General features: G+C 44.4%; 2 protein-coding genes across 3 annotated transcripts; both read right to left on the bottom strand.

Moving 5' to 3' along the window:
• Positions 1-86: 86 nt before the first annotated feature.
• Positions 87-27,972, bottom strand: pde6a (phosphodiesterase 6A, cGMP-specific, rod, alpha). Of its 2 annotated transcripts, none has more exons than XM_085367535.1 (23): positions 27,644-27,972; positions 27,243-27,384; positions 19,026-19,178; positions 16,251-16,340; positions 15,970-16,110; positions 15,246-15,320; positions 14,804-14,868; positions 13,869-13,935; positions 11,983-12,030; positions 11,062-11,211; positions 10,479-10,622; positions 9,951-10,016; positions 9,630-9,776; positions 7,868-7,975; positions 7,401-7,510; positions 5,650-5,737; positions 5,327-5,427; positions 4,509-4,616; positions 4,339-4,402; positions 2,665-2,739; positions 550-633; positions 201-376; positions 87-126 (listed from the first exon to the last, which is right to left on the bottom strand). In XM_085367535.1, the coding sequence occupies exons 1-23, from the start codon at positions 27,970-27,972 to the stop codon at positions 87-89; spliced, it is 2,571 nt and encodes an 856-aa protein (XP_085223661.1). The 2 variants fall into 2 exon arrangements, with proteins under 2 accessions (XP_085223661.1, XP_085223666.1); XM_085367540.1 differs by having other exon boundaries at positions 87-130; positions 208-376.
• Positions 23,986-25,660, bottom strand: LOC146638306 (uncharacterized). The gene is made up of 2 exons (XM_085367527.1): positions 25,319-25,660; positions 23,986-24,428 (listed from the first exon to the last, which is right to left on the bottom strand). The coding sequence occupies exons 1-2, from the start codon at positions 25,576-25,578 to the stop codon at positions 24,158-24,160; spliced, it is 531 nt and encodes a 176-aa protein (XP_085223653.1). The 5' UTR covers positions 25,579-25,660; the 3' UTR covers positions 23,986-24,157.

Genomic DNA, 27,972 nt, shown 5'->3' with positions numbered 1-27,972 from the left:
GTCCAAAGCAGGAAACGACCTCCCAGCGAAATGGGTTCCTCAGGTGCGGCATGTCGAGCCAGCCCGGCAGGGTACCGCGAGCAGCTCTAGCTGAGAATGCACGTCTTTGACTGAGACTGGGCCGCGCTCGCTGCAGCAGGAAGGAAAGGAGAGAAGTTCAGTGTTCAGTCAGAGTTTGGAAAGCTGTGACGCCTGACCGCCTCCTACCTTGTCTGGCTGCCGCAGCTTTCTCAGCCTCCTCCTCCTTGGCTTTCTTAGCCGCCTCGATGGCAGCGACCTTGGCATCGTGCTCCTCCTTCAGGGCGTTCCACTCCTTCCTGTTGTTCATCAGCCGGTCCAGCATTGGGGTGATCTCCACATGGAAGCGACTGAACTCCTGGGACGACACAAATCAGACACATCAGCGTTGCTCAATCCAAACCGCTAACGCTGCTTAAATGACACAGAGAGCCAGAGCAGCTCATGGGCCATATGCCGCTGCTCCACGCTTGCAGATGTTTATCTGGGTGGAAGCAGCAGCTGTGGGTGTCTGAGTGGGTGAGCTCTCACCTTGTACACAAAGGCGCAGACAAAGTCGATGAAGCCACACTGCAGCTTTGGAAGTTCCTCCGCTTTGTTCCTGTCCATCATGGGCTGAAGGAGAGAGAGAGAGAGAGAGACAGCTGATGGCCTCATCATCACTGTGGCCTCACACACCTGTGAGACTCCTACAGTGTCCAGCTCTGCTTCTGCAAATGACGTTTATCCACCTGCTGAACTCTCAGCGGTCAGCTCCTCACGTTTTCCTCCTTAATGACTGCCGAGTTACTGCACAGTCCTCAAACCATGTACAAAGCCCTGACTGTGGGCTGAAATGGAGACCAAGGTCTTGGATGCTTAGTATTTAAAAATACATTTAACCCTTTAAGACCTACCATAGAACCAAGTCCGCCAGAGCTTATATTATATTTTTACATGCTGTGGAGCCATTTTTGGGAGCATTTCAAGTTGCTATACATCAATACAACCATTATAGCCCAAACTTTAATAATATGTCTGCATTAGGTGCATAGTAATTACATAAATTGCAAAAAAGTGCAATAAACTACAAAAAAATTGAAAATCGTTTTTGTTTTTTTAACATATATTTCTAGTTAGAGAAATTTAAGAGGCTCATCCCTCAAAACTGTAAATACAAAAAAGTTGCACAAACTAGTTTCCCACCACAGGAAATTTATTTTGAGTGTCTTCATAGTTTTATTTTTGAAATACACCAATTTTTATACACTGCAGGAAAAACGAAAATAAATATTATAGTGCAAATTTGCAAAATAACAGCATATGCATCAAAATAAACTATTTCCAGCAGTGAAATATGAGTCCTAAGCATCCCAGAAACGACACAGAAAGTCATAAACTCAAACAGAACTTTTTAAAACACAAGTATAGGCTCATAAGGCCCCGATCGTAAAAAAACTACATTTCCGCAAAATGACGTCACTTCCGGTTTCGGGCAGGTCATGCGGTCATGTGATAGTTCGCGCTGATGGACTAGGAAGTGTTACAAACAGCTGATCGGATCGGCGAAGCGTGTTTCTGGAATATCATGTTTTTGTTGCTGCAAGTGATTTTTATGCAGTTTTTGCAAAGCTATATGTGGAAGGAAACTGTGACCTAGGACAAGCTGATGGCATAAGATGTAAGTACAACTCCTCCGGTTTCATATGCAAAAAAAATTATTGCGCTAGCTTACGTGGTTGCAGAGCTACCGGGATTTAAAAATAGTTACGCAAAATGGAGCGTGCCCACTCCGATCGGCTGTAAAGGGTTAATAAAGGGCTAATTATACAAACATGAAATGATGCAAGCTTCTTTCAAACAGGCATCACCTTTAAAACAGAAGCTGCTACATTCAAACGTCATCTTTCGGGGAAATGCTGAGGCGAGCCCTGAAAAGGTCACGATGGCTGCTGGAAAAGCCTCTGCAGAGTCCTGTCAGACCACAGTGAGTCACATGACCTCTGTGGCACAGGAAGCTCTCCCAGCTGACACTGCTTAAGATTAACTCAGAGCACCGCCAGGTAAGCGTGGAGGGCGGTGCTTCAGGTGTCTGAAGGGCACGAGAGAGCAAGGCAGGGAAGAACAGGAAGGTCGGAAAGGATTTGGTCAGACACAGTCACGGCTCTCTCTGTATCAGCGCTCCACACGATGGCTCAGCACCGCCTGCTCAGCAGCGCCACAGGGATGCCAGTCTGTCCTTTCATATTTGCTCCCCATCACTAATGAAACCCCGTGGATTCGGTCCACCAAGTCCTCCCCAACTCCAACTTCAGAATAAACACATGGAAATAACTGAGTGGAAATGTGTTTGGAACGTTTCACTGTTCCTCCAAATGAGTCTTATTTTAAACTCCAGAAGAATCGAGTGAAGGTGGGGTGGTCCCATGCCCTGATGTGAGAGGAGATCCAATCCCTCCACTGGAGCCTTCAGGCACCATGTTTGCCGTACATTTGAGGAACCGCGTACCTTCTTTCCTTTTATTCTAAATATTATTTTTTCTCACATTTCTGACAGGGAACAACAAAAACCCAACAGCTGTTTCTGTCTGTGACTGTGTCCATGTCTGTGGGCTGTGGTTAGTTTAGAGTGAGGACAGCAGAAGCTGCAAACATCTGAGCTCTTACGATAGGCTGCTGCTCGAGGACCGTCCTCTCCAAGTCTCCCTGCTCCCAGAACTCTGCAGCGACAGACAGCGCCACCTGGAGGAGGAACCACACAGGTCGGGTCAGAGCTGCTGCTTTGAAGGAGAACACACACACACACACACACACACACACACACACACACACACACATGCTGGGACTGGAGGAAGGACAGCTGCTGCAGTTTACCACGGAGCTGATAGGAGGAAACATTTGATGGAGCAGGAAATGATCCTTTGTGTTTCACATCGGCCGCTAAATCTGAATCAGACTGCTACAGTGTCAGGCTGTGTCTCAGAGAGATGGAGGAGCGCTGATGAATAATATGGAAATTTTGTATTCAGCAGCGAGTTAGTCATCGAGCCAGTTTTGGGGAACAATTGTGGCAAAGCGAGCAAAGCCTGTAGACACAATCTGTGTGCGTGGGAAGCAGAGCGGAGTGAAACGTGGGAATTATCAGCCATAAAAATGTCAGCAGAATTTCACAGAGAATCAAGAAGCTATTGTCTGTGAAACATCTGAGCGAGAAGGCGTCCATCACTATCTATCTGCACCGGATTATCTGTTTAAATCACAAAGCAGGCTAAGAGAGTAACCAGGGTTAAATTACAGCGGGGTATCGAGCGTCTGCATGCCTCTGCTCACGATCGTCACGGATGTTTCCGTATGACAGCTGCTCAGCTCTGAGGGTAGATTCAGGTGATGAAGGAGCATCAGAATACACTGGGAACATCCTCAGTGCCAGCTCTCACTGTGTCCGTTACAGGATTTTTAAATAGCAGAAGGCTCTCAGGATCAGCGGGATGTTCCCCTCTAAAGGTCAGACGCTTGGTAAAAAGGGACACACCAGAGAGTGTCTGCTGATCCCGAGACCTCTGAGATCTGGACCCTGATTCTGATACGATCGGTTCGGTCTGCTGCACAGAACATGAACACCGCCCACGAGCACGTTTCGCAACACGAGCTGCATTAAGAATGTGACAGAAGAATCGAACCTGTTCTGAGCAGACGCCACATGGGCCTTTACCCAGAATGCACTTCTACTGCTCCTCCAAGTCACAGACATCAAACTGCTGCAGTTCATTCAGACCCCATCACTGATGCTCACAGAAACCAAGTTTAGTCTTTAGACTGTGCAGTACTTAGAAAGTTTGGCCCCGCCCCCTGCACGTCCACCTGAGCAGGAACGTTTCAATTAAAGTGTGTTTGTTTGGATTAGCTGATCTAAATAATTAATACACCTCATCCATGCAGTAAATCACCTGGAGGAGAGCCTGACAGCGTAAACACTACTCCACCTGCCACCTCAGAGGTGTTCGGCGAATCCTGGGGGGTCCCGGCTGGGAGCCACCGTCCCAGAAACTAAATGCATTATTAGTCCTGCTTTCTGTCAGTTCGTGCTGATATTACATACTTTACAGAAATGCTGAGCCTGCCAGGCGTGCCAAGCGAGCGAGAAGCAGCAGGTTGCTTTTGATGCACGAGGCCGTCAGGAACCGACGCCGAACGCTGCCTGGAAAAATGGCAGCGGTGACAAAACGTCTCTCTGCATCTACTTCATCATGGCTCGCCTCTCGCAGAGTGTGTGTGAGTGTGTGTCGAGTTACAGCAGAGGGCCCGTTTTACAACCAGAACTGAGACACTAGGGGGGCCTACCTTACTCTGGATCTCCCATGGTTTGGCGATGGCGGACAGGTCACAGGCTGTCATCATCATCGCCCTGCAAGCATAGCACGTGGATGGGTCAGAGCTGCGCGTCTGGGTCTCCTTGCTTGCCTGAGAGTGAGTGTGTGTGTGTGTGCGTGTGTGTGTGCGCTTCTGCATACATGACGATCTCTTTGCGCGTAGTCTCCAGCATCATGTATTTGGTCCAGTCATTCCAGTTCTCGTAGGTCTTGGACTGGTCTACAATCTTCTGGAACATGGTCCTCTTCCTGCACAGAGACAGACATTCCAATCAGCTCACAGGAACCATTCCGCTGTTACTGTAGTTATTCCAAAGCCTGGAGAAAGTGAATTAAGTCATTCTGTGGTCCCCTGCTGAATGTGGAAGTTTGCTCACTAACAAAGAAATAATCAGTCTCTAATTTTTATGGTAGTTTCATTTTAAATGAGAGCGACAGGGCATCAACCAAAAACCCAGAAAAGTCATTATATAAACTGATTTTCATAAGAATTTGGTCCAAGCAATTCTGGCTCCCACAGACAGGCTCTGTACCCGTGTCACATGCACTACATGATTATAATCAATCAGTTGAGTACTCCTGATCTCAGCTCATTGTGTGAACAAAGCACAGCTGAAAGCTGAAGCCAAGCTCCATGCAGGATCTCGCTTCATGGGGTGAGGATCATGAGAAAGGAGGTGGGTGGAGCTAGTTAATGATCTGAAGGCAGGCGGTTCCACAGGTATGTCTGAGATCTGCAGGGAACATCATAGAAGGCTTGGTGCTGATCAGATGAAGCCAAAATTTAGCTCCTTGGCATCAACTCAACCCACTGTGGTTGGAGGAAGAGACTTCATAAACATTAGAGACTGTTTGAATTCAGCAGGGATCAGGTAACTATCCCCCTGCTGTAGGTCAGGTTACTGAAGCCTTCACATTCCAAAGGTAACGTTGTGGAATGATGCTGCTAGCGTACTGACTTGAAGTACAGAGCCAGATCAGTGGCGATGATGGCGATGTCCATAAGGTGGATGACGAGGTCGTGCTGACGGCGGTTCAGATTCTGATAAATGTTCAGCGCCTGAAGCAGAAGAAAAAAAAAAGACACTTCAAACAACAAGAAAGGATCCAAAGGTTGAGGTTCCTGCACCTGAGACTCAAAGAGCTCAAAGACGCCTCCTCTGATGAAGCAGAGGTAACGCTCAAACATCTCAGCCCCACTGCTGAAGATGTGATGGCAATCAAATCATCACTGCACACAAACAAAGCTTCACATCTTCATATTTAACGTGTGTGTATATACCTCATCTCTCAGCAAAGTCTTCCCAAACTCCAGATGGTGTCTTTCCAAGATGGAGGAGCCGTGAAGCTTCGCCAGAGGATTACCAGACCTGCACACAAAAACACACACACACGCACAATGGGAGGCTAGACTGTGATAAATCATGCATGTTGAGCCCAGGGTGGGCCTGGCTGCCTGTGTCCACTGCTAATGGTGGCTTTCATTAGCTCATCCATCAGCGGGAGGAGCAGAGCAGCTGGAGGCGTAGCTCGTCAATATCGACTCATTGATATTCTCTGTGTGTGACGTTGACTTCACTTAAAGAGCTGAGGTCAGCTCGGCAGCTCACGGGACAAGCGACTGTCGCTCGGAGTCGATAAACGCTCCTCAGAGTAAACAAAGGTCTGATTTCCAGAAAGTTTCAAAGAACGTGACTGATGCTCTTCAGCAAATCAGGACATGCCGCTCACAAAGGTGACACCTGCTCACTATTCAGGGTTCCCACTGCTGCCCCTGCACTTTGGCATCCTTACATGAGCAATGTGCAAGTACAGAGGGTCGCAGCAGTCTCACCTGCTCACCAAGACACAGATAAGTTGTAGCCACATGTATCAGCGTGGTGTTTGTTCTTAAACAGGCAAACTTTGATTTAGCTGTAAGTTTATATGTGCAGTGTTTTTCAATGTTAGGGTCTGCGTGTGACACCAGCCTTCAAAAACCTGTGGAGCAGCTTCAGAAGAATGTTCCTCACTGTGAATCATCTACAGAACATCATACCATCCACATACTCAACAGCTGGAGGAATCTCTGTGCGCAGGCTGATAAGGATAGATCAGGAACACTTCCAGCATCTATGAGTGGCTTGGCTACAGCTCAGTCATGGAGGGAAGACGGCACGTGTGACTACGATGGAGAAATGTGCTCCTTTAAAACTGATCTCAGGTCAGACCCAAACACGGATCCGCATGAAGAGGAACGGGAGCTTCCGGCTCGTTATCTGCAGTTTTCAGGCTCGCAGACCATCACAGACTCATGAACTGTCCAACTTTTACAGACACGTCACTACCTCCAAATCTTTCTGTTAAAAGGGAGTTTTTCCTTCCCACTGTCGCCAAAGTGCTTGCTCATTGGAGGTCATATGATTGTTGGGTTTTTCTCTGTATGTATTATTGTAGGGTCTACCTTACAATATAAAGCGCCTTGATCTGGCGCTGTATAAATAAAACTGAACTGAATCAAATTCATAATGATGTCGTCATGTTTTTCTTATAGTGTTTGATTTGAACATTTGATTGTTTTCTACGTCACAGCATCCTGACTTTTTGTAATTGTGGTTGTAGTTTTCTTTTAGTGGCTTATGTTTCATTAAGATTTGTTAATAAATGCCATATTTTCTGCACATGCTCCTGTCAGGAGATCTGCTTCTTAAACCAAACAGTAAAAGCTGCCTTCGTGCAGGGCCTCGAGTAGAAATCAGTGTTTGATTTGATCAAATCGAGCCAACAGACTGTACAGAAAATATGGATGTAATTTTAAGCCCAAAACATTGTTTCTTTGTAATGACCAGCAGAGGGAGACTCCTCTGTGAGAAAATAAGGCTCCTGATTGGCTGCTCTCTGAGCTCAGGAAACAGTCTCAGATGTTTTTAAGTCTTCTTTAATATAACGTGATTTTTTTCTGCAAATGACGGAAAACAAGCTAAATGCTCCACTGGTGACTACACCCATCTCATATATGCAGCATGCCAAACACCCCCACCCCTGCCTTCTTACTTCATCTGGTAGAGGTTGTTGGTTCCTCTGTGGTCGATATCGTGACAGAAGCCGGCGGTTACCATGGCCATGCACTCCAGGTCTGTGTAGTAACGCTTCAGATCACCTGTCTGAGAGTGTCAGCCACACAGAGCAGATGTTTATTCATGGAGTCGGCGTGCAGGTGTGCACTTGCACACAGACACACACACACAGATATGTACACACAGGGATTAACACCGATCCACACCCAGAATCATTGCATGTGTCTGCGCTATATGAATATAAACTATGACTCTGAGTGGTTTTCTTAATAACGACCCCTTCAGGCACACTCCATTATATCTGCCACAAACACACAACCTTGACTGAGAGAATGAAGAAGAAGAAGAACAGGGTGAGCAGAGGGGTGGGGCTGAGGGATACTGAGTGTGTGTGTGTGTGTGTGTGTGTGTGTGTGTGTGTGTGTGTGTGTGTGTGTGAGAGACCATCAGCAGGGTGAACATTGTCTGTCCAACGTTGAATCCGTGCCTCCAGTTGTGGTAGGTGATCTTCCTGTAGCCTTTACTCAGGGAGTACATGAATCTCACCAGGACCTGCAGAGGAAGCACAGCATGAGGTCCAGAGGTATTAATAACAATCCTTACATTTGAAATGATGCTAGTTTATCTAGTAGTCAGTCACTTTTAACCAATAAAAAGTGTAAGTGTGTGCATGGAAATGTCTGTTCTTAAACAGATCATGCTAAACTTAAAGCCCCTGAATTGACGTGCTGTGTGAACATTAGCCATCCAATTTTTCGTCATCTCTTATAATTTGATATCCCAAAACGCTCCTGTGGCGAGTATTGTGGTGATGACTTTAAACCATGTGCACGTCCAGCTGTTGCTGAGACAGAGTTCACATCACGTCTGTGGTCATGAAATCCTTTGAAGGACATTACAGACCACCAGTTGGATCCCCTGCAGTTTGCCTAACAGGTCGGTGGATGATGCAGTGAACATGGGACTTTATTACATCCTGCAACATCTCGACCGCCCGGGAACTTATGCCAGGGTCCTGTTTGTGGACTTTAGTTCGGCTTTTAATACCATTGTGCCTGAACTTCTCTCCTCCAAACTTTCCCAGCTCAGCGTGTAACCAGCTACCTGTCAGTGGATCACCAGCTTCCTGACAGACAGGAAGCAGCAAGTGAGGTTGGGGGAGATCACCTCTGAAACTCGGTCCCTCAGTATTGGTGCCCCTCAAAGATCTGTCCTCTCACCACTATTGTTCTCTCTCTATACTAATGACTGCACCTCCAAGAACTCGGCCGGTAAACTCCTAAAGTTTGCAGATGACACCACCATCATTGGCCTCATTCAGGATGGTGATGAGTCTGCATACCGGCAGGAAGTTAGCAGCTGGTACTCTGGTGCAGTCAGCACAATCTGGAGCTGAACAAGCTTAAGACTGTAGAGATGACAGTGGACTTCAGGAGACATCCCTCAACACTGCTCCCCCTCACCATGTCAGACAGCCCGGTGTTGACTGTGAAGATCTTCAAGTTCCTGGGTACCACCACCTCCCAGGACTTGAAGTGGGAGACCAACATCTCCTCCATCCTCAAAAAGACCCAGCAGAGGATGTACTTGTTGACACAACTGGGGAAGTACAGTCTTCCACAGGAGCTGCTGATCTAGTTCTACACTGCAGTCACTAAGTCTGTCCTGTGCTCCTCCATCACAGTCTGGTATTGTGCAGCCACTAAACAGGACAGGAGCAGACTGCAGCGGACTGTACGGGCAGTAGAAAAGATCACTGGCGCCCCCCTGCCCTCCATCCAGGATCTGTACCTCTCAAGAACCAGGAAACGGGCAGGGAAAATCATCACAGACCCCTCACACCCTGGACACAGACTTTTTGACCTGCTGCCCTCTGGCAGACGGTATAGAAGCCTGCAGACCAGGATGGGGCTTGCCAGCATGACCTCAGAGCTAACAGCTGTAACTGCACTGTGTTGAGAGCAGGTGACTGCTGTTTCATCACAACCAGCGCTCTGTTTCCTTTGTGCAGGTGTACGTAGACCCCTCCACCGATTGATGGAGGTCAGCTGCAAACTTTTCTCTTCCCTAAATGACACTTTACCGTATTCTTAGTTATATGTAACCACTAACATGATTATTGTGTTACAAGTAACATTGAAACCATCATAGCTGCTGCTGCTCCCGTGTGCATCGCACTTAAAGCCATGGATGGGGGCACACGGACCTCTCTGGGAATGTGAAACTTGTCCACCACTTTGAGTTCGTAGTACATCTTGACGCCACACTTCACCAGGTCCAGTTCGCTGTGTTCAAAGTCACAGAAGTGAAACTCGAAGATCTCGGCTTTCTTGGAGTTCGGCAGCACCTCGGACTGTCGAGGAAAACAAGAACAATGCATCAGATCAATGTGGGAATATTTTATTTGGTCATGACCCGGAGCTCCGCGTGGATTAGGAATAATAAAAATCATCAGAACAAACAGCTCCCTTCTCATCCTGCCCTGTTTTTCTTTTTGTGTGCTGATGGGAGCGTTTGGCATTTTTACCAGGATCTCCTGAAGCTCCTCCTCCTCGCACTCGTCCGGTTCCTTCCCCCACCTCTCTCTGGTGTTCTGCGGACAAACACACATCGTCAACAGTCACCTTGGATAAAATGGTTTGGCATCCATCAACTGACACCTGATCTGAGGTCAGAGCAAGTTGTCTCTCTGACAAATCACCTCATAGAAAACCTGACAGCTTATTCCAGCTTACAGATGATGCTCAGCTCCTGCTCCTGTCATCCACATCCACCAACAAAGCTTCAGAGAGACAGCTTTTAGCACGAATACTCAAACAATAAAAGACAGACATAAAAGAGAGCGCTTCATCTCCATCTGATTAGAATCACATTTATCCAAAACAATGCTGTAATTCAACGACTCTTCAAGTCTTCCACTAAAGATGTTCACTTACTGAAAGTTTCATTAATCAGAGCCAAAGAGATTAGTTTTAGAGGCCATCCTCATCTCTGAGGTGCTCCTGCCTGAAACAGGAGGAACAAAACTTGAGTGGGGAGACACAGACTCACTCACCAGGACGTTTTGGATTTCATCTTTGCGACACTTGACGTGGTAGAGCACCATGTCCTGGTAGATGTCCTTCCTGTTCTCCAGTTTGTTCATCTTATCGTAGGTGTCGGTGTTGAGCACCGACCAGCCCAGGAACTGAGTCAGAGACTGGGAGAGAAAACACTGGAGCTTCATTCACCTCACAATCCGCGTACAATTAAACAGTATGTGTTATTGCGATATAGTCTAGTGGGTAAAGGTTTGTTGTGTGTCGTGTGTAGTCCTGTATATATCTGCAGCCTCAGTCAGCTTTAAATGTACAGCAGCCGGCACCACAGGGCGCTCCCTACTGTAGGGTACAGTTCATTTAGTGATAAAATCAGGGCAACAATATTAAGAGCAGAGGTTTGTTGATGAGCTGAGGGTGTTTTGTGTTGCAGTGAGGTGGCCACAGAGACATCAGTAAAAGCCTCCAGGCCTGATTATAAATAATGCAGACGCTCTGAATGGCCTGCAGTGTATTTATAGTAAACCAGTGACACACACACACACACACACACACACACACACACACACACACACACATACACACACACACACAGTGTACCTCCATCAGGGTTTCATCCATCTCATCAAAAGGTTTCCCATCCTTCCTGTTATAGAACGTGGCCACACCCACAATCTCTTCCTTCTTGTTGACGATGGGCATGGACAGAACGTTCTTAATGGTCCAACCAGAGTCATCCAGCGGCTCCGTCTGAACATGAAAACACCCTGAGTTTAATTAGCGATGACAGGACGGCCTGCGTGCCCACTCTGAGCTGGTCTTATAAAGGAAAGAGTTATTTATTTTCTGTAATAATCTTTTTGTCCTACAGACCGTCTCAGAGTCAGGCGGTCTGCCTCCATCAGTCAGCAGACATCTGAGATGTTCAAATGACTGACTGCAGCTTTAAGCCAGTGTAACAGGCCCCACACTGTCAGCAGACCTGAAGCACGATCCGTGTGTGAGCTCGGACAACAGTACCCACCGCAGTAGAACGATTAGAATAAATGCACTCGGAGCTTAACAGCCCCCAGGAACATCATTTAAAGTAAGGAGAGCAGAGAATGTTGGAAATGTCACCGATTTATATGTTCATGATTAGTCTCTGGTGTACTGTTATAGTACAGGACAGACCACTGTAGTGCCAAGGCAATTTTTTTGCATACTTTATACCTACACGTCCTTCGAGCTGGCTCGCACAGTGCAATCAAATTCCAGCATCTTCTTCTACTGAACATCTGATTACAGATGACAAGCCAAAGCGGTCTCACTGAGCCCTCAAACAGGAAGCTAAAACTACTTTGTCCTTACTGAAAGACTTCAAACATCATTATGGTCATGTTGTAATCTAAGATAATACTGAGGATGATCACTTTAATCTGGAGTCTGTGATAACTGACAGCAGGTCAGTCCTGAAGTCGTTCAGTAACATCTTTGTGTTTTATGAAGCATCCTTGGAATGAAAGATGGCGTACAGCTTACCTGAAAGCTGAAAAACTCGTCCTCAGCTGCGTTCATTATGTTACAAATCTGTGGGAAAAGGAAGTAAAAAGATGAGCACGTGAGGGGAAGAAGCTTCACATGTTAGCAAAAGACTTCTGAATCATCTGGAAGCTTCAGAAGCAGAAATATCGATGAGAATGAGGAGAAATGAGCAGAAGGTGGGATGAACGTGCTCTAGCTCTGTGGAAGAAAGAACCACATGTTCAAAATCATCACCGTCAAGCTCTCAGCTTTTTCTCTCAATCATGGAAACGTAACTCTGCATAGGAATAAAGTTTTCACCTTGTACATAAAGCAGAAGGGGAAATATGAAGCGGGAGAGATGATGTAGGCGTGACAGATGATGAGGAGCAAAGACGACGGGAGGACGGGACAGGAGGAGGACAGACGAGGAGGATTAGACAGACGAGCGGCGGCAGCGGGCTCGGCGGTTTGGGAAACACTTGCCGTGATTAATTACAACGGTTGCAGAAATTACAATTATACATCACCGCAGCGTGTGGCTGAGCACTTTTCATTTCCACAGCGGCATGCACGCTGACAACTGTGTAATAGCTCTGAAGGCACTCTGCTCATCGACCCACCCGCACACTGCAGCGAACATGAGTGGAAATCAGATTTTTAAAGGACAATGATCTAAAGTTTTCACTGTCTCCACATCAGTGGCAATGATTTAAGACTTTATTGTTTAAGGAGTTATTAACGTGGTTCTGACAAAGAACACAAAGTACAGTAAAATTACAAGATGGACGTAATGTTAACGACCAACATTAGAGACTTTAAAAAAAATTTATTCAGTTCCATTCAGTCCCCTTGGGGTGCTTTATATGATAAAGAACCTACAATAATACAGAGAAAACCCAATAACCCATCATGACTCTGTATAAGCATTTGGCGACAGTGGGAAGGAAAAACTCCCCTTTAAAAGGAGGAAACCTCTGGCAGAACCAGGCTCCGAGGGGGACAGGAATAATAACTAATAAATAACAAATAAATGTCCTCACTCAGGAATGGCTAAAGACAGTCTGAGTTTGTGGGGAAGTGCAACTTTTCAAACACTGAATCTTTTCTTCAGCTCAAACAAGTTTTTACTGCCTTTAATTAAACCTTTAATGAACCGAGCTGGCACCGTTTGTACTCATCCGGCTCTCTAAACACTCATTCATTCTCACATTTGTGACCTCCAGGGTGTCCAAGCTCCAGCCGTCATCACGTGTCCACATGACCTGACAAACTGTCCCAACTCATCGTGAGGCACAAATGCAAAAGCCTCAAATTTAAATCTCAGTACAGTCCTTGCCTATACATGGTCCCCTCGAGGCCCTCTGGGAGCTGACATTTCTCACAAGAGACAAAGGAAGAAGGGCATGTTTGTTTCTTTAGACAGAAAAGCTGATCAGGAATATTTTATGCAGTAATATGACACAAACTTTAAACACAAGTATTGCCAAAAATATTTAGATGGTTCACTTCAGGCTCCAGATCATTAACCTGCGTTTTTTCTAATGACCAGCAGGGGGCAGCAATTCAGGCTGTAAAAAACAGTCTATGAGAAGCTAAACTTGCTGCACACTTGATTTACAGCTTTGCTGATCAGTGTATGGGCTCCATTCGTGTCTTAGTTAAGAAGATCTGATGCTTACTTTGTAAACGAGAGTAAAATAGACGTAAAGTAGAAAAGCTTTAGGGTTGAGATGACAGCAACCTCAGTTTCTCGGTCAGATCATCACTTCTGGTTTTAAAAGTATTAAAATGCTAACTTGGAGCTTCTGAATGAGTTCTCGTGGGGTAAGAACAGCAGAAACGTTGGAAATTGATTATCTTGTGACAGTTAATGTGAGCTCGTAGGAACAACAGATACTGACCAGCCCAGTTTCTGCTACATAGGTGGGTAAACCGCTGACCAGGGCCCAGTGATCTGCTGGAGGACCCCTGGAAATGAAGACATGCCACACAGAAGGTTAAAATGCCACAATCACCTTTAATAAAAGCGAACAAAGTGTACATTTCAGTGGTAATACTCAGTTTACTGTATCATTGTTAAGCAAATGTCATGTAAAACGAGCTCAGGTCAAATAACGTCTGTTCAGCCTTCGGTTTGCACTGTGGTGAAGTTACTGTGAGCTGCATTGTTTGCACAGCGGTTATTAATGTTTACAGAGCAGGGTGGGATCACGGAAATCACAGCCTTATATGGCTGAAGGGAAAATATATCAGTGGCGCTGTGAGGCTTGGCTGTGAGGCTTCGCAGAGCTCCCGAATCCGTTTTTTACCCTCAGGTAAAATCTTTATTTTTCTCCCACATAGAATGTTATTACTATTAAAATCAGCCTTCTCAAATGTATTCTTGCTTCATTTAATTTAGTGCGTTTAACTTCACTTGTTTTATATATTAACTTACTTGTATTGAGTCACCTGTGCTCTCTCAGAGGACCACTGCTCATGCTAGTAAGGACAGACTCGCCAGGCTGTTCATGTTTATCATTATACTGTCGTCACTCTTCCACGTGTTGTGTTCAGATTGTGATTCCTGTGGATGTGTTTTTTAGGACTCCAAGTATTCACGTTTGAATTAAGCCACTCTTCCTTCCTTCCTTCCATGAGAGCAGTGCAAGGGTCACAATCACGTGACCCCTGCACTGCTCTCATACACAACCATATCATCTATGTTAAGAGATCGCTGCATCCGTGCTCAGATTTCCTTCCTTGCAGACACATAAGTGTGACCCGACGTAATGCTAGTGGTCAAATCTCTGCAGCGGCACTAATATCTGCTAATGTCACATCTGCTGAGACTTACGGTATTACTTTGATGTCCTCTTTGCCATGGAGGATGTAGTCAATCACTTTGTAGAAGATGATTTCCTTGAGAGGTCAAATAAGATCACAGTTAGTTTGCTGAAACTCTCTGCACAGACTCAGGTGTGAAATCAGGTGTAAACTCCACACACAGATAGAAAAAAACCAACAACACTTTAAAGCCCACTGTGTGTGAATTCTGATAAACTAGAGCCAGATAGGGGAAAAAGATTAGAGGAGAAAGACTTTGATAGGGCTGGAAGCATTATTTCACTCAGCGTGTGTCACAGAAATGAGCTTCTGATTGGCCTGCTGATGGAGATACAAGAAGCTGGCACGTTTTAACCTGCTGGAGGTGCTACAGTCACTGTGATTGGAAGCACTGAGTAACAGATGAATGCCACATGGACTTGGATCTCAGAGTTTGGTCAGGACCTCCTCACCCTGCCATCAGGAGTTTTGGGTCCATCATAAGGAGGAACCTCTCCCATCAAAACAGGCCACAAGTCAAAGAACTCCTGCACACATAACAGAGACACAGAGAGAAAAAGGCAGATTTAGAGGAGAGAAACATTAACGTTATTTAATGTTATTCTGGGAAGATGTGGTGCTTTTGTTCAGTCTTCAGAACATGCCCAATTTCACAGATCACAGCGCAGCTTCTACTGCTGTTTGTTATTAAGTGTGTTATTCATGAAATCCAGTATTGTAAGCAGACGGCCATCTGTACAGACACACAACATGTGTTTGTTCTCTGAGAGCAGGTGCTGGGAATCAACTGGCAGCTGCTTGTAATTAGGTGACAGCCACAGCCAGTATTTATGGCACCATGTTAGTTATTACAAATACATGGAGAAGCTAAGAAGATACTTTAAATATACTTTTGTCAGCAGAAGAAAAAAATCAAGCAGATCAGATAAAGAAAGCCCAAGGAGTCTGAAAATATGCATTCCCAAAAGATGAAGATAAAAAACACAATGGATTCCATAAAAACAAAGACTGGATGGACGCAGCATAGAAACAGGGATGATACTCTTAAACATGTTGGTTCAGCAGGTCCTGGTCCTGAACCCAGACCATTCACATTACAAATACCAGGATGCTGGACAGCTTGCTAAAGATTTCTGGCTCCTCTGTGACTCTGGCTGTGAGTGTGTTGTTGCCTACCTTGGTCTTGGTCATGTCCAGCAAACCCACAGAGTAGCGGTCACAGTTGAGGAAAGCTCGGACTGTGTACAAGGCTTTGTGGAACTGCCTCTCGATGTCTGTCATCTCCTCAAACACCTTGCTGGCTGACCACAGCAACACCTGGACAGCAAAATCAAACAGAAACCTGAACCAAGGACAACCACGCACTCATCTCTGCTGCTTCTCTTCCTTCTAATGTCTGGTGCTTTTTTTTGTTCATCACCACTAAAGAAAGTGGCTTTGCATAGATCTATCCTTACCTGTCCTCTCCTGGTCTCACAGTTGTGTAGGTAGCTCAGGTGGAAAACTCTCAGTGCCAGGTTAGCAAAGTTCAGATATTTGTTCAGGGTCTGGGAGAGAGTAGAACATGAGTGGTGAGGATTTTGAACTGCACGCTCTTACATTTCTTATTACACCAGCAATCCTAAAAAAACCCTCTCCTCCAGCTGATCATCTCAAGGAATTAATTTGCAGACTTGGAGCTTGTGTCCATGTTTTAATGAAGAGCTATAATAATCCTAACCCAGAACACACAGTTCTGATGAGTTGCTGTCAAGAAACTTGCAGAAACGCCTCATTTTTATCTTCAAATGCAATGTTTAAACGGTCCCTGTTAGTTATGACAAAAAGATGCCTCATTATGTCTCTCCTGACATTCATCATGTTTGGAGCAGCAAAAAAACCCCAAAATTAAGCAAAAATCGACTTAAGAATAAAAAAAATCACAAAGACTGCACCAAAGAGTAAAACAGTGAAATGTGCATTATTAAGTCTCTCTGTTAGTAAATGGTTTTGTAATTGATCAACAAACGGATTTACTGTGCCTTACAGAAACCTGGTTACAGCAGGATGATTGTTAGTTTAAATGAATCAACACCCCTGAGTAATAGTAACTATCAGAATCCTCGAAGGTCGAGGAGGAGGAGTGGCAGCAATCTTTCACTCCAGCTTATCAATCAACCAAAGACCCAGACAGACTTTTAATTAATTTGAAAGCCTGATGCTTAGCCTCATACACACTAGCTGCAAAATTCAAAAAACATTTTTACTTGTTGTTGTTTCTGTTTCTAATTTCTACTTCTTTGACTTTTTATCTTAATGAAGTGCATGCAAACCTTCGGTCCAACTTGGTCACCTTACAGATCTTACAGCTCTTCATGATGCAAAATTAGTCCTGAATGCTAACAAAACCAAAGTAATGTTGTTTTCCCATAAGTGAAGCTCCGAACATCAACTCAGGAAAGTGATACCATAGAGCTTGTTGACTCAAACAAATGTCTTTGTATTTGATAAGGATCTCAAATTACATACTTGATAAAAAACCTCAAATTTACTTTACAGTTTTTTTATAGATTAAAATCGTGTTTCTCTATTGCAACTTGCGTTAAGCTTGTTTTTATCGCTGTTGGATTAAGCGATGCTGTCTATCGATTTGCCTGTCCCATTACCTTAGCTCAATTAGACCCCATTACCGTGCTGCCCTAAGATATAGAACAGGCTCACACTTCATGACTCATCACTGCACTTTGTATAGCCTTGCTGGATTTACTTCACTCAATAGTTGAATAATGAAGCATTGGTATATTTTTATATACACAGTCATTCTAAGAAAATTGCCATCATATATCTACACCAAGTTCATTGCCCTCCAGAACACCTACAATCTCAGAGCCAGGAGCTGGCTGCGGTTTAAAGTAGAACTTGTGAGCACAGAGCCAGGAATGTCAAGTCTGTCTTATTTCGGCATGTGGTCTTGGAATTATCTGCAGCTCAGGATGAGGTTGGAATTTCTTGTCCCTTTATCTAGTTTTAAACAAAAAACTGACAGAGGTCCTAGTCACCAACTGTACCTGTAAAATTTAAATGGCTTGAATTTGGAACTGTTTTAAATGTTGTAATGAATTTGATATATTTTACTGCTTCATATTTAGTGGTCAATGTGATCATTTCATACATTGTTGCAGTTGTATATAAACTGGCTTGTTTTGCACTTTACACACTGCTGCTTCTTACTTAGTCATACACCACCACAAAAACAGCCACCTCATGAGCTTTCTGTCACTTTATTATTCAGTTACACACAGTTTTTCAGTCTGTTGATGGTTTTCTGATAAATCTGCTGTGTCACAGTTAAACTACATGACGTATTGTTCACATCGGTGGCACCACAAGAACGCGATTAGATCCGAGTGGAGCGTGGTTTGGGGTTAGGGGGACGCAGCTGGCTCAACAGCCACCGTGAATTGTTCCTGGTGTGTTTGAATGTCTGTGTGATCCAGAGTTTTGAATTTTCTAAGTAGTTTTTATTTTTATTTCATTTTGACTCTTGACTCTAAACTGTTTTACTTCAGTTTAGAGTCAAGAGTCAATGTTCTTGTGTCAGTTTAGTCTTTATCTGTCAGAGGCAGGGTTTATGAAAATCAGTGCTGCTGTTACAATAAAAACACTTTTTGAAAACAGCAACTCTCTGTCTCGTACCAAAACTGAGCATATTAACTCTATATGCTTATTTTCATTCTTTTTAGTTTTAGTGAACTATAATAAGTTTGGTCTCGAATGCTGCAGCTGACCATGCTTCTCTGATTGAGCCAATGGACAGTGAGGAGGACACATCATCAAAAGCAGGTGGAGTATGTCCATCCAACAATAACCATACCTGATGGAGTCAGGACCTCTGGAGTTCATGTGAGTCAAAGTTTCATGTTTTTCTGGTCACATCTGTAACATCTGTAACTTCGACTCCTTGTGTTTGTGATTGGTCTTAAATGAAGATCATTTTATTGGGGATTATTCTGGAGGTACGCTCGATAGTGTTCTTTATCAGTTCTGTCTGGTTTCCTCCACATTAACACTCAGTCTAGTCCTGCTGCCAGGTTTTCTTTTAGTCCGGGTCTATCTGGCTCCAGGTCTGAGAAACTGACCCTACATGTTACTTGTTAAGACAAAAGGGGATGCAGCTACCTAAATATCACTGACAGAATGAGACAAAGCGGAAGAAGAAAGTCTGCTGAGGGACAGGCGCTGTTACAGGTTACCTCTTCATCCTTGGCAGTGAAGCACGGGCCATCCAGCTTGTTAACAGCCATCATGACAGCCACCATGTCTTTACCGTTCATGATCGGGACGGCGAGGACATTCTTCGTCACGTACTCGGTCAGCTCATCCACAAAGCTGCTGAAGTGTGTGCTCTAGGAGGAGAGAGAAGAGGCAGAGTGGATATTTCACTGTATCTAATTATCATTGCTTTCTCGCTGCACTTTTCAAAACTCCCAGAGCTGCTTTGATGAACGCTCTGATGATATCCATAAATGCTGTAAGTGAAGCCTCTCCGTTATCCTCAGATGCCACGCGCTCTCAGCTGCGCTCCATCTATGCTTCATCTATGCTTCCTCCTGAGCAGCAGGGGTCATCAATTGTTCCTCTGGGGGTGTAACACAGGAAAAGCAGCTCATTAGCTGCCAAGCTAATCATATGATTGTTGGGTTTTTCTCTGTATCTATGAAGCGCCTTGAGGTGACTTTTGTTGTGATTTGGCGCTATATAAATAAACTTGAATTGAATTGAATTGAAGAAGGAACAAAGACCTGCACAGGGACCCATTTGGCTATGACGAGGTCTCTGTCTTTTTCTGGATGTTACCTGAGTGAGGCAGGAAAGGGATCAGAGCGCATGCAATTGTTTAAGAGGAAATATAGAGAAAGTTTGATACTTGTCTGCTTTCTGCTGAAAATACACTTGAAATCCACCCATCTATCTTCTAGAACAGGGGTGGTCAACTCCCGTCCTCGAGGGCCGGTGTCCTGCAGGTTTTAGATCTCACCCTGGGTCAGCACACCTGAATCAAACAATTAGTTCATCTGGAGAACTTCAAGACATGCTGAGGAGGTCATTTAGCCATTTAAATCAGCTGACATGTCTAAAATCTGCAGGACCCTAGAGGCCTGGAGTTGCCCACCCCTGCTCTCGACCAACCAAGTGCAGTAGGATATAAAATCAGGTGTGACAGTTAAAACTGAATAGATGCTGAAGCTGAAAACCATGTGAAACCCTTCTTCTCCCCTAAAAACACAGCGTGGAGTTTTCTTATCCAAACACTTCCACCGCAAACTGAAACGTCTTCAGGTGCATTCGCTGTTTAGATTCTAAAAGAAGGGCACAGAAACCCTGCTGTGGCTGATCCTGGATCAGCTGCTTCATCTGCTGCCTGACAAACAAACCCACTGCACAGATAGGGCACTTTGCCAGCTTGTTATTAGGTGACCTTTGACCCTCTTAAGCTCGCAGAGCTCATCACCCTGCACATGGATCATTTACCCATTTTTAGATGGAGACACAGTATCGTTTATGCAGCTCTTACGCGGTTGCTCTTCCAGTTTGGCTCTTCATCCCAGAGCACACACACCTGTAAGTACAGCTCTGCAGGTGTGATAAAAGGTGTGCAATAGTGCTGAGTCTGTGGAAGCAGCGGCCTGTGTGACCTCTGCGACTAATCTGGGATTGCTATTATTCAGGACAGATTAACCTGTTTATGTGGAGCCTGTCCACCTCCCTCACACACACTGATAAATAACAGGGTACCACTCTGAATATAATTGCATTATTCTCGGTCTCACTTTGAAGGAAGAAGATGATGAATCGAGAGTCTTGCCTGATTGGCTGATCTGCAGTTAACTGGGTCAGGATGGAACCAGTGAGCACAAAGGCAGCAATGCCAGTCCCTGCATTTCATACAGAGCCACCCCGTGCGCATTAACATCACAAAGCCAACCTGTTATCTGGAAACACTCGTCGGTCCTTGGCTGGGGGGAGAAACTGAGGCTCTGATTGTTCCTGTCAAACTGTCACGTGTTTGTGTGAAGCTGAACACCGTTTCACAATGAAGAGCCAACAGGCTGCTGGGAGCACAACTGCTGCAAATAAACCGGGCACAATGAGCTTGAGCCCACTTTGTTCCTCCGTCAGCAGCACGGCCTTCTGAGGTCAGTGAAAGGATGCGGTGGAAGTGATACAGAGGAGCGCCTGTGTAATGTGGGCCGCTGCCCTACGTGGCGTGAATGTCTCAAAAAGAGCTGCCAGAGGCGGCTCCTGCAGGCGGACCTGCAGGAGCATGATGCAGACACGAGAAAATGCTGGCCAGCTATTTTTAAATGTCAGAGGTATTGGCTGTAATGAGATTGAGAGGAATTAGCAGCATAAACCGCATGGAGTCATGTCACCCTCTGGTGGACACACCGAAGCCGAACGGCTCTGATAGAAAATGAAACAGGTCATAAAAGCATCAGAAACACAGATGATTGCAAACATTCAGGGAACCTCGAGGCTCCTGTCTGTTAGTGATGTGTCGGTCGCGAACAAAATGGCTCTTAGAGCCGGATCTTTGACGTGAATGACGGGAGCCGGCTCCTTATTGCGAGCTGTGGGTTTTTTTTTCTTTCTCTCACCCTCTCTCTCACACTTTTTTCCGCACAAGGCTCACATGCGGATGAGGGGGGAGGGGCGGAAGTTACACTCTCAGTAGCACAGGAGCGGGGGGGGGGAAGAGAGAAAGAGACCTTTCTAATGTCACATTAGAAAGGTATCCGGTTGTTCAGTCTGACGTCAGTAGCCGTGTCTGGGTCTAAACTCCGCTGCAGGTCCATATATCAAACGATCACTATGGCATTACTGAGAGTTGAAAAACTGTCTAAAGTCTTTCATCTTTAATAAAATGATCAGCGTTCTGCTCTACCAGGTGTAACAATTGAGTTTAGCATCCAGGCATCCATGAAAACGGAATTTATGACATTTAACGGAGTTAGAAGTTAGCAGGAAGTTAGCTCGCTAGCTTCTATCTAAATACAATATAGCATGTCCTGACTGCGGGATTTTGGAAACAAATTCAAACATACAGCTCTGTTATCACTTCCAGCATAAATGAAGACAGAAAACTAAACAGCAGTGACGTTTGTAGGGTTACTGAAGTTGGGCTAGCTGGTATATAATGATGTCCTACGTTACCGCTAGCGACACAGCTATGTTAGCATAATATGAACAAGCTAACTTTTTTTCCACTCGATAAAAGTTAACGTGAGTGTTGTCGGTGGTCAGGAACAAATGTAATCGCATGGCAGGATGCTGTAAAAGGACAAAACTTCAGCCAGGAGAACAACTGAGATAATCCATCCACAATACGAGGTTAGTCATTCATATACTGCTGCATGGGCTGGGCTGTAGTTACACCCTAACGGTGTGTTCACACCGAACGCGATGGACGCGAATAGAGCGTCAGGTTTACATGTAAAGTCAATGGAAAGGTGCGATGACGCGCGATTGCGGGTCCCGCGAAAATTCGGAAGCAGATTTGCGTCGCGAAAACGCCAAAACGCGTGAAACGCGCGTCAGTGTAGCGCGTCTGGCGCGTTTGACTCGCGAATAAAACCACGCGCGTGAGTTTTTGTGTTGCATTTTGTGCATACGCGCGTTTCGCGTCTACCGCTGGAGTTGGAAAAATCTGAACTCCAGCGTCAAATCGCGCCGCGACAACCAATCAGGAGCCTGGTGACGTGGCTGTTACCTAGGTCAAAGGGGCAGATCCAGCCAAAGCCTTTCATACTTCAATGGAGGGGAAGGCTAATCAATGCGGTAGCAAACAACTCGGAGCTGTACAACACCAGCTGCTTTCAGTACCGAGACAGGAATAAAAAGGACCGAGCTTGGAGGAAGATATGTGAAGAGATCGGGCAACCTGGTAAGTTCATTCATTTCTCTTTTGAAAGTTTTCACTGACCCGGGGAAGCCGCACAAAAGCTAGCAAGCCACCGCTATTTTCCCACTGACGTACAAATACCGTTCTGCTTTTATGCATGTTATCATTTAGGAATATATTTTATTGTTTATTAATAAACAGCACACAGTGGTCCCGCTGTTCATCCGTCACTACTTTGCTTTTTCGCTGATTTTTTATTGCACAGTACAGCATTGCATTCTGCAGCCTGATTGACAAATCTCCTGCGCTTGCCAAATTTATCACGTTTGGTTTTGATAACCATCGCGTCCAATAGAAAAAACAGCACGAAGACACCCATAACTATGAGCCTCATTCGGAAATAGACACCTGCACCGTGAGGGAAAAAGGCGCACGAAAGTGGCGGGCAGATGAAGACAAACCGCGGCATAATAATACTTTTACGTTTTGCAATCTACAAAGGTTTGCACTTTGAGAATCAATTGTGAGAACTGTGACCAGGGGCTAGTTATTCTGAGAACCCCTGCAATAAATGAGGGACCACTGTCTACTCTACGATTATTATATCCAACCTGTTAACATTTAATACTGTATTGATAGAACCAACTGATTCTGCAGCAGAGCATCCCCAGTCCCTGAGCTCCTGCTGCTGCACCCACAGATATGTACAGCAAGCACTGATACCTTTTTAGTCGGTGGGATTCCCTTGTGATCACCTTTACTAAATATCTACAACCAATCTGATTATATCCTGTTATTGTTTTTTTTTTTTTTTCAATGTTGAAATTAAAATCTAGTAGCAGCCTTCTCATTTCTTTGTGTTTTGTGCTGTTTTACAGGCCCACAGAGGAGGACGGCTCCGAGGCAGATGAGGGACGGGTCCCAGGACGGTCCATCGGCGGTGGAGCTGGCCATCCTGGAGTCCCTGAAGAGGCCACACCAGTCTCCAATGGAGCATTTCCTCCTCAGCCTTGTTCCTGCTCTGGAGAGCAGCTGGTCCTTTTTATTCCTGTCTCTCTGTAAATTCTTATATTTTATATATTTATGTTTAATGTTTTTCTGTTTGAGACTTTTAATATTATTTCAAATAAATGTTTATAATGACTAATGTCTCAGTTCTACTACACAGCAAATGTTGGCACACAACTTGACACATGTAGAATTTATTTCATATTATACTAATGACAAAATATACTGATACAGTGGGATGCAAAAGTTTGGGCAACCTTGTTAATAGACATTATTTTCCTGTATAAATCCTTGGTTGTTACAATAAAAAATGTCAGTTAAATATCATACAGGAGACACACACAGTGATATTTGAGAAGTGAAAAGAAGTTTACTGGATTTACAGAAAGTGTGCAATAATTGTTTAAACAAAATCAAGCAGGTGCATCAATTTGGGCACCACAAAAAAGAAATGAAATGAATATTTAGTGTATATCAATGTGTGTGTCTCCTATATGATATATGGGGTGCCTTTGTCTGGATGTGCTTCCCATCTAGAGCTGCACAGCACAGAGGAAAGTTCCAGCGCTCCTGGAATCCCTCTGTGATGGACCGCCAGTCTCCAGGTGAAGGCACAGCCATGAAGTCGTCCACTAGACAGTCCCAGATGGACGTCGCTGCCTGGGGGGTGATCTGGCTCACCGTGGACACACCGACTCTGAAACTGAACGCGATGGTCCTGAAGGAGTCCCCGGTGACAAGGAACCTGGACAAAATTGTTCAAAATCAGTATTATGTGTACTGCAGTTACAAAATACATTATTCAAATTCCAAAATACTTTTGTGATGTCAGATATAAATCACAAAACTTAAATCTTACATAAAACATTTTGTAATTATAAGGATAATTACAAAATGTATATTAGATAATATCTAAAACAGTTGTGTTTTGTTTTAACTTTAACATATCATAATTTGATTGGTAGCAACTTTCACAACTACAGTGAGCCAATCACTCATAATTCCTAAACATGTCAATCAGGTAGGAATGAAGTAAGACATTAATAGAAATAAAGAGTTGTGTGTTGACATGTAGCCCTTTCCTTGCTTAAATCATTAATATTTTTGAAAAATTAATCTGTGATAAGACATAGCTTATCAAGATAGAACCATGTAACTAGAGATGAACCAAACTGTTCACAGTTTTATCTAACTCTGTTTTAATAAAGGCTGTGACCCCTGCTATAGAGTCTGACAGCTGCAGGGATTATATACAAATATTCAACTATCCCAGAATTAAACCAGGTCTAAATAAAAATGAGTGAGTATCACTACAAAGGTTAACTCAGTGGTCCTAATGCTACAGTTTGATATCAGCAAACACCGAGCGCATACATTGATGTGACACCACAGCCATGCTATCATGCAAACACTGATAACAGCATAAATCGAATTAAATCGGGACTTGATGAGACCTTCTGAGTATCACTAGAAATATTATAAAGAGTCGTCTCTGTACCACAGTTTGCTTTCAGTAAACACCGACAGCATTCACTGTTAGCATAGCACATCCATGTTAGCAGTGTATAACTGGATGGATTAGCATATTAGCACAGATATCAATAAAGGACTACCGTATTAAATAGTTTTACTAACCTCAGGCAGACGGACAGGCGCTCTGCAGGTGGGATTGAGCGTCTGTAGTTGGTGTTTAAGCGGGCGATGCTGGGACCGACGAGGGAAAGCAGGTCCTCAAACTGGCCGACGGTGATAGCGCTGGAATCGGCCGTCATCCAGGCGCAGCTCCTGGAGCAAGTGGTGAAACTCACCAAACTGCTCATGCCTCTGGAGGACCTGATGGACCCAGGTACGGCGAGGACGTCTTTTACGCTGCTGCTCTGCTCTCCACAGTACATAGAGAAGGGAGACTCTCTCTTCAAGCGCTAGCTCGATAGCTGCCATCTTGCAAAGATACCGGTCTGGCACAACTCCCTCCCACATTCCTCCCACATTTCCGGTTCACGCGCGTCAAAATATCATATTTTGAGGCGCGATGGATTTTTCTTGGACACGCGTTGAGACGCGAATGTACACGCGTCAAATTAGGGGCGTTTGGGGCGTTTTATTCGCGTCCATCGCGTTCGGTGTGAACACACCGTAAGGTTTTAAAAACTGAGCTTAAATAAATGATTAGCGGTAATAAAAGCCGAGGGAGGTCAACAGTGATCGCTGACTGTTTTAGGAGCTTTTTGAGATCAAATATAAGAAAATACAAAACATTAAACATGTTAACACAAAAGCCATATTAAACGCAGACTACTTTAGACCCGGAAGTAGGATTCGTCGCGTCATCACTGAACAACCGGATAGTAATCAGCCACAACTATTTGCGGATGATAAAGGATTCAGAAAGTTTATTCATGCAGGTCCATATGACAGAGAATATGCATCTTCTTTTTGTTTTCATATTTTAATTTATATTTAATTGTGTTGTGGTTTGCAGTGTTTTGTGTTGTTTCACTTTAAATTTGTTAAAGGAAAAAGCTGAAAATTTAAATAGTTAAAAATTGAAATGTGAATAGTTGGTTTTTGTATTATATGATTTATTTATTACATTTTATATGGAGTGAAAAAATAAAAGTATATTTACGGTGGCCCCTACAGACAAAAGACAAAAACTCCAAAACATGTAAAAACTCAGAAGCACGTAAAACCTCAAAACACGTACAAAACACAACAGAAGTGTTCCAGGATGTTAGGCGCAGTGTTGAGCTTTTGTTACCTAGTGGCTACACAAGCCAGCAAGTACCAACAACCGGATTTGGTGTGTGGTAGTAACAGGCAAATGAACATTTTTTTAAATTATTTGAATATATATGAGTGCTTGTGTATAAATACACAAACAATACACATATGCTTTCAATTATGTAATTTAAGTGATCTAGGTAGCTCTGTTTTGGAAGTTCAGTTCATGCTAGAAATGTGTTTTGGAGTTTGTACGTGTTTTGTCTCTAGGGGCCACCGTAAATATTTATATATAAACATATAATAAACTTTATTTATAAAGCACACTTAAAAAATATATATATATATAAATAAAACCACTTTTTTTACATTAGTAATTCCTTTTGTGCATAATTTTATATTATTGTTAATAATAAATTAATTACAGCAACAAAACAACCTGAAGAGCCGGTTCGGAGCTGAAAGAGCCGGCTCTTTTTAGTGAGCCGAACCGAAAGAGCCGGTACTCTAAAAAGAGCCGGAAATCGCATCACTACTGTCTGTGCTACTGACTGTCCACGCTGTAGTTTGCTGCTAAATTAACTGCTATTACTACAAATAACTGGAGTCATAACTGCATTAATTCCCTCTGTTTAAACCAGTCGTGAGTTCTTTTACATGCTTTCATAAAGTGAACGTGTATCTGAGAGGATTTCCTCTTAGCTAAACAGCCACATGCTGCTTTTAGGCTCTAGATGTTTTTGGGGACTTTACTTCATATGTGATGGCACAAAGATGAAGGTTTCCAATCGACCAATCAATCCCCCATAAAGAGTACTTTGGGGGGGGTTATTACCTGTGACACATCAGAAATGTTGACCATCTTCTTGCTGGTGGCCACGTGGCCCACGATGCCCATATCCAGCGGGTACACGATTTCACTGTCGGGTTGCACGAGGCACTCGTCAAAAATGGCGTCTTTATGAACGTTGAACAACCTGAAGGTAAATATGGAGACAGAAACGTGACCCAGGGTGACCAGGCCCTCTCTGACCTCACTAAGTGCTGGAAAGAAGGAAATCCCAGTGTGCTCCGTCACTGGTTCCTGAGGAGAAAGCTTGACCTCCGAGATAATAAACATGTCCAAGCTTCATGCTTACATTTAAAATCTTTCAATTGCCCCAGGGGGACAAATAAAGCTATCAGCATCGCTGCTACCTGCACTGCTTTCAGACACTGAAGTGGGTCTGCAATCACCTGGTGGCGAGCTCAGCGACGCCGTTCCTCTGCCGGTACATAAAGAGACTCATGCGATCCACCCGCAGCATGAAGCTGAGGTGCTTCATCAGCCTGAAAACGGACTTCTCCATGTTCAGGTTATCCTGGATGTCACGCACCAGATCGATGAGGATCTCGCTCTCATCCACCATCGTCAGCTCATGAAACGTGCTAATGTTTACTGCCGTCTTGCGGTTGGGATCCAGCAAGTCCGAGATGATCTTAGGCCGGAAGTTCATGTCAAAGTACTGCTTGGCAAACTGCGGGTTGGCATCGAGGAACTGCTCTGCTGCTGCTGCATCCACCAT

The sequence above is a fragment of the Diplotaxodon limnothrissa genome, linkage group LG2 (assembly GCF_057381915.1).
Source record: "Diplotaxodon limnothrissa isolate DT_005_m linkage group LG2, D_limnothrissa_male_GT1.1, whole genome shotgun sequence".
NCBI lineage: Eukaryota > Metazoa > Chordata > Actinopteri > Cichliformes > Cichlidae > Diplotaxodon > Diplotaxodon limnothrissa.
This window is presented reverse-complemented; position numbering and strand designations above follow the sequence as displayed.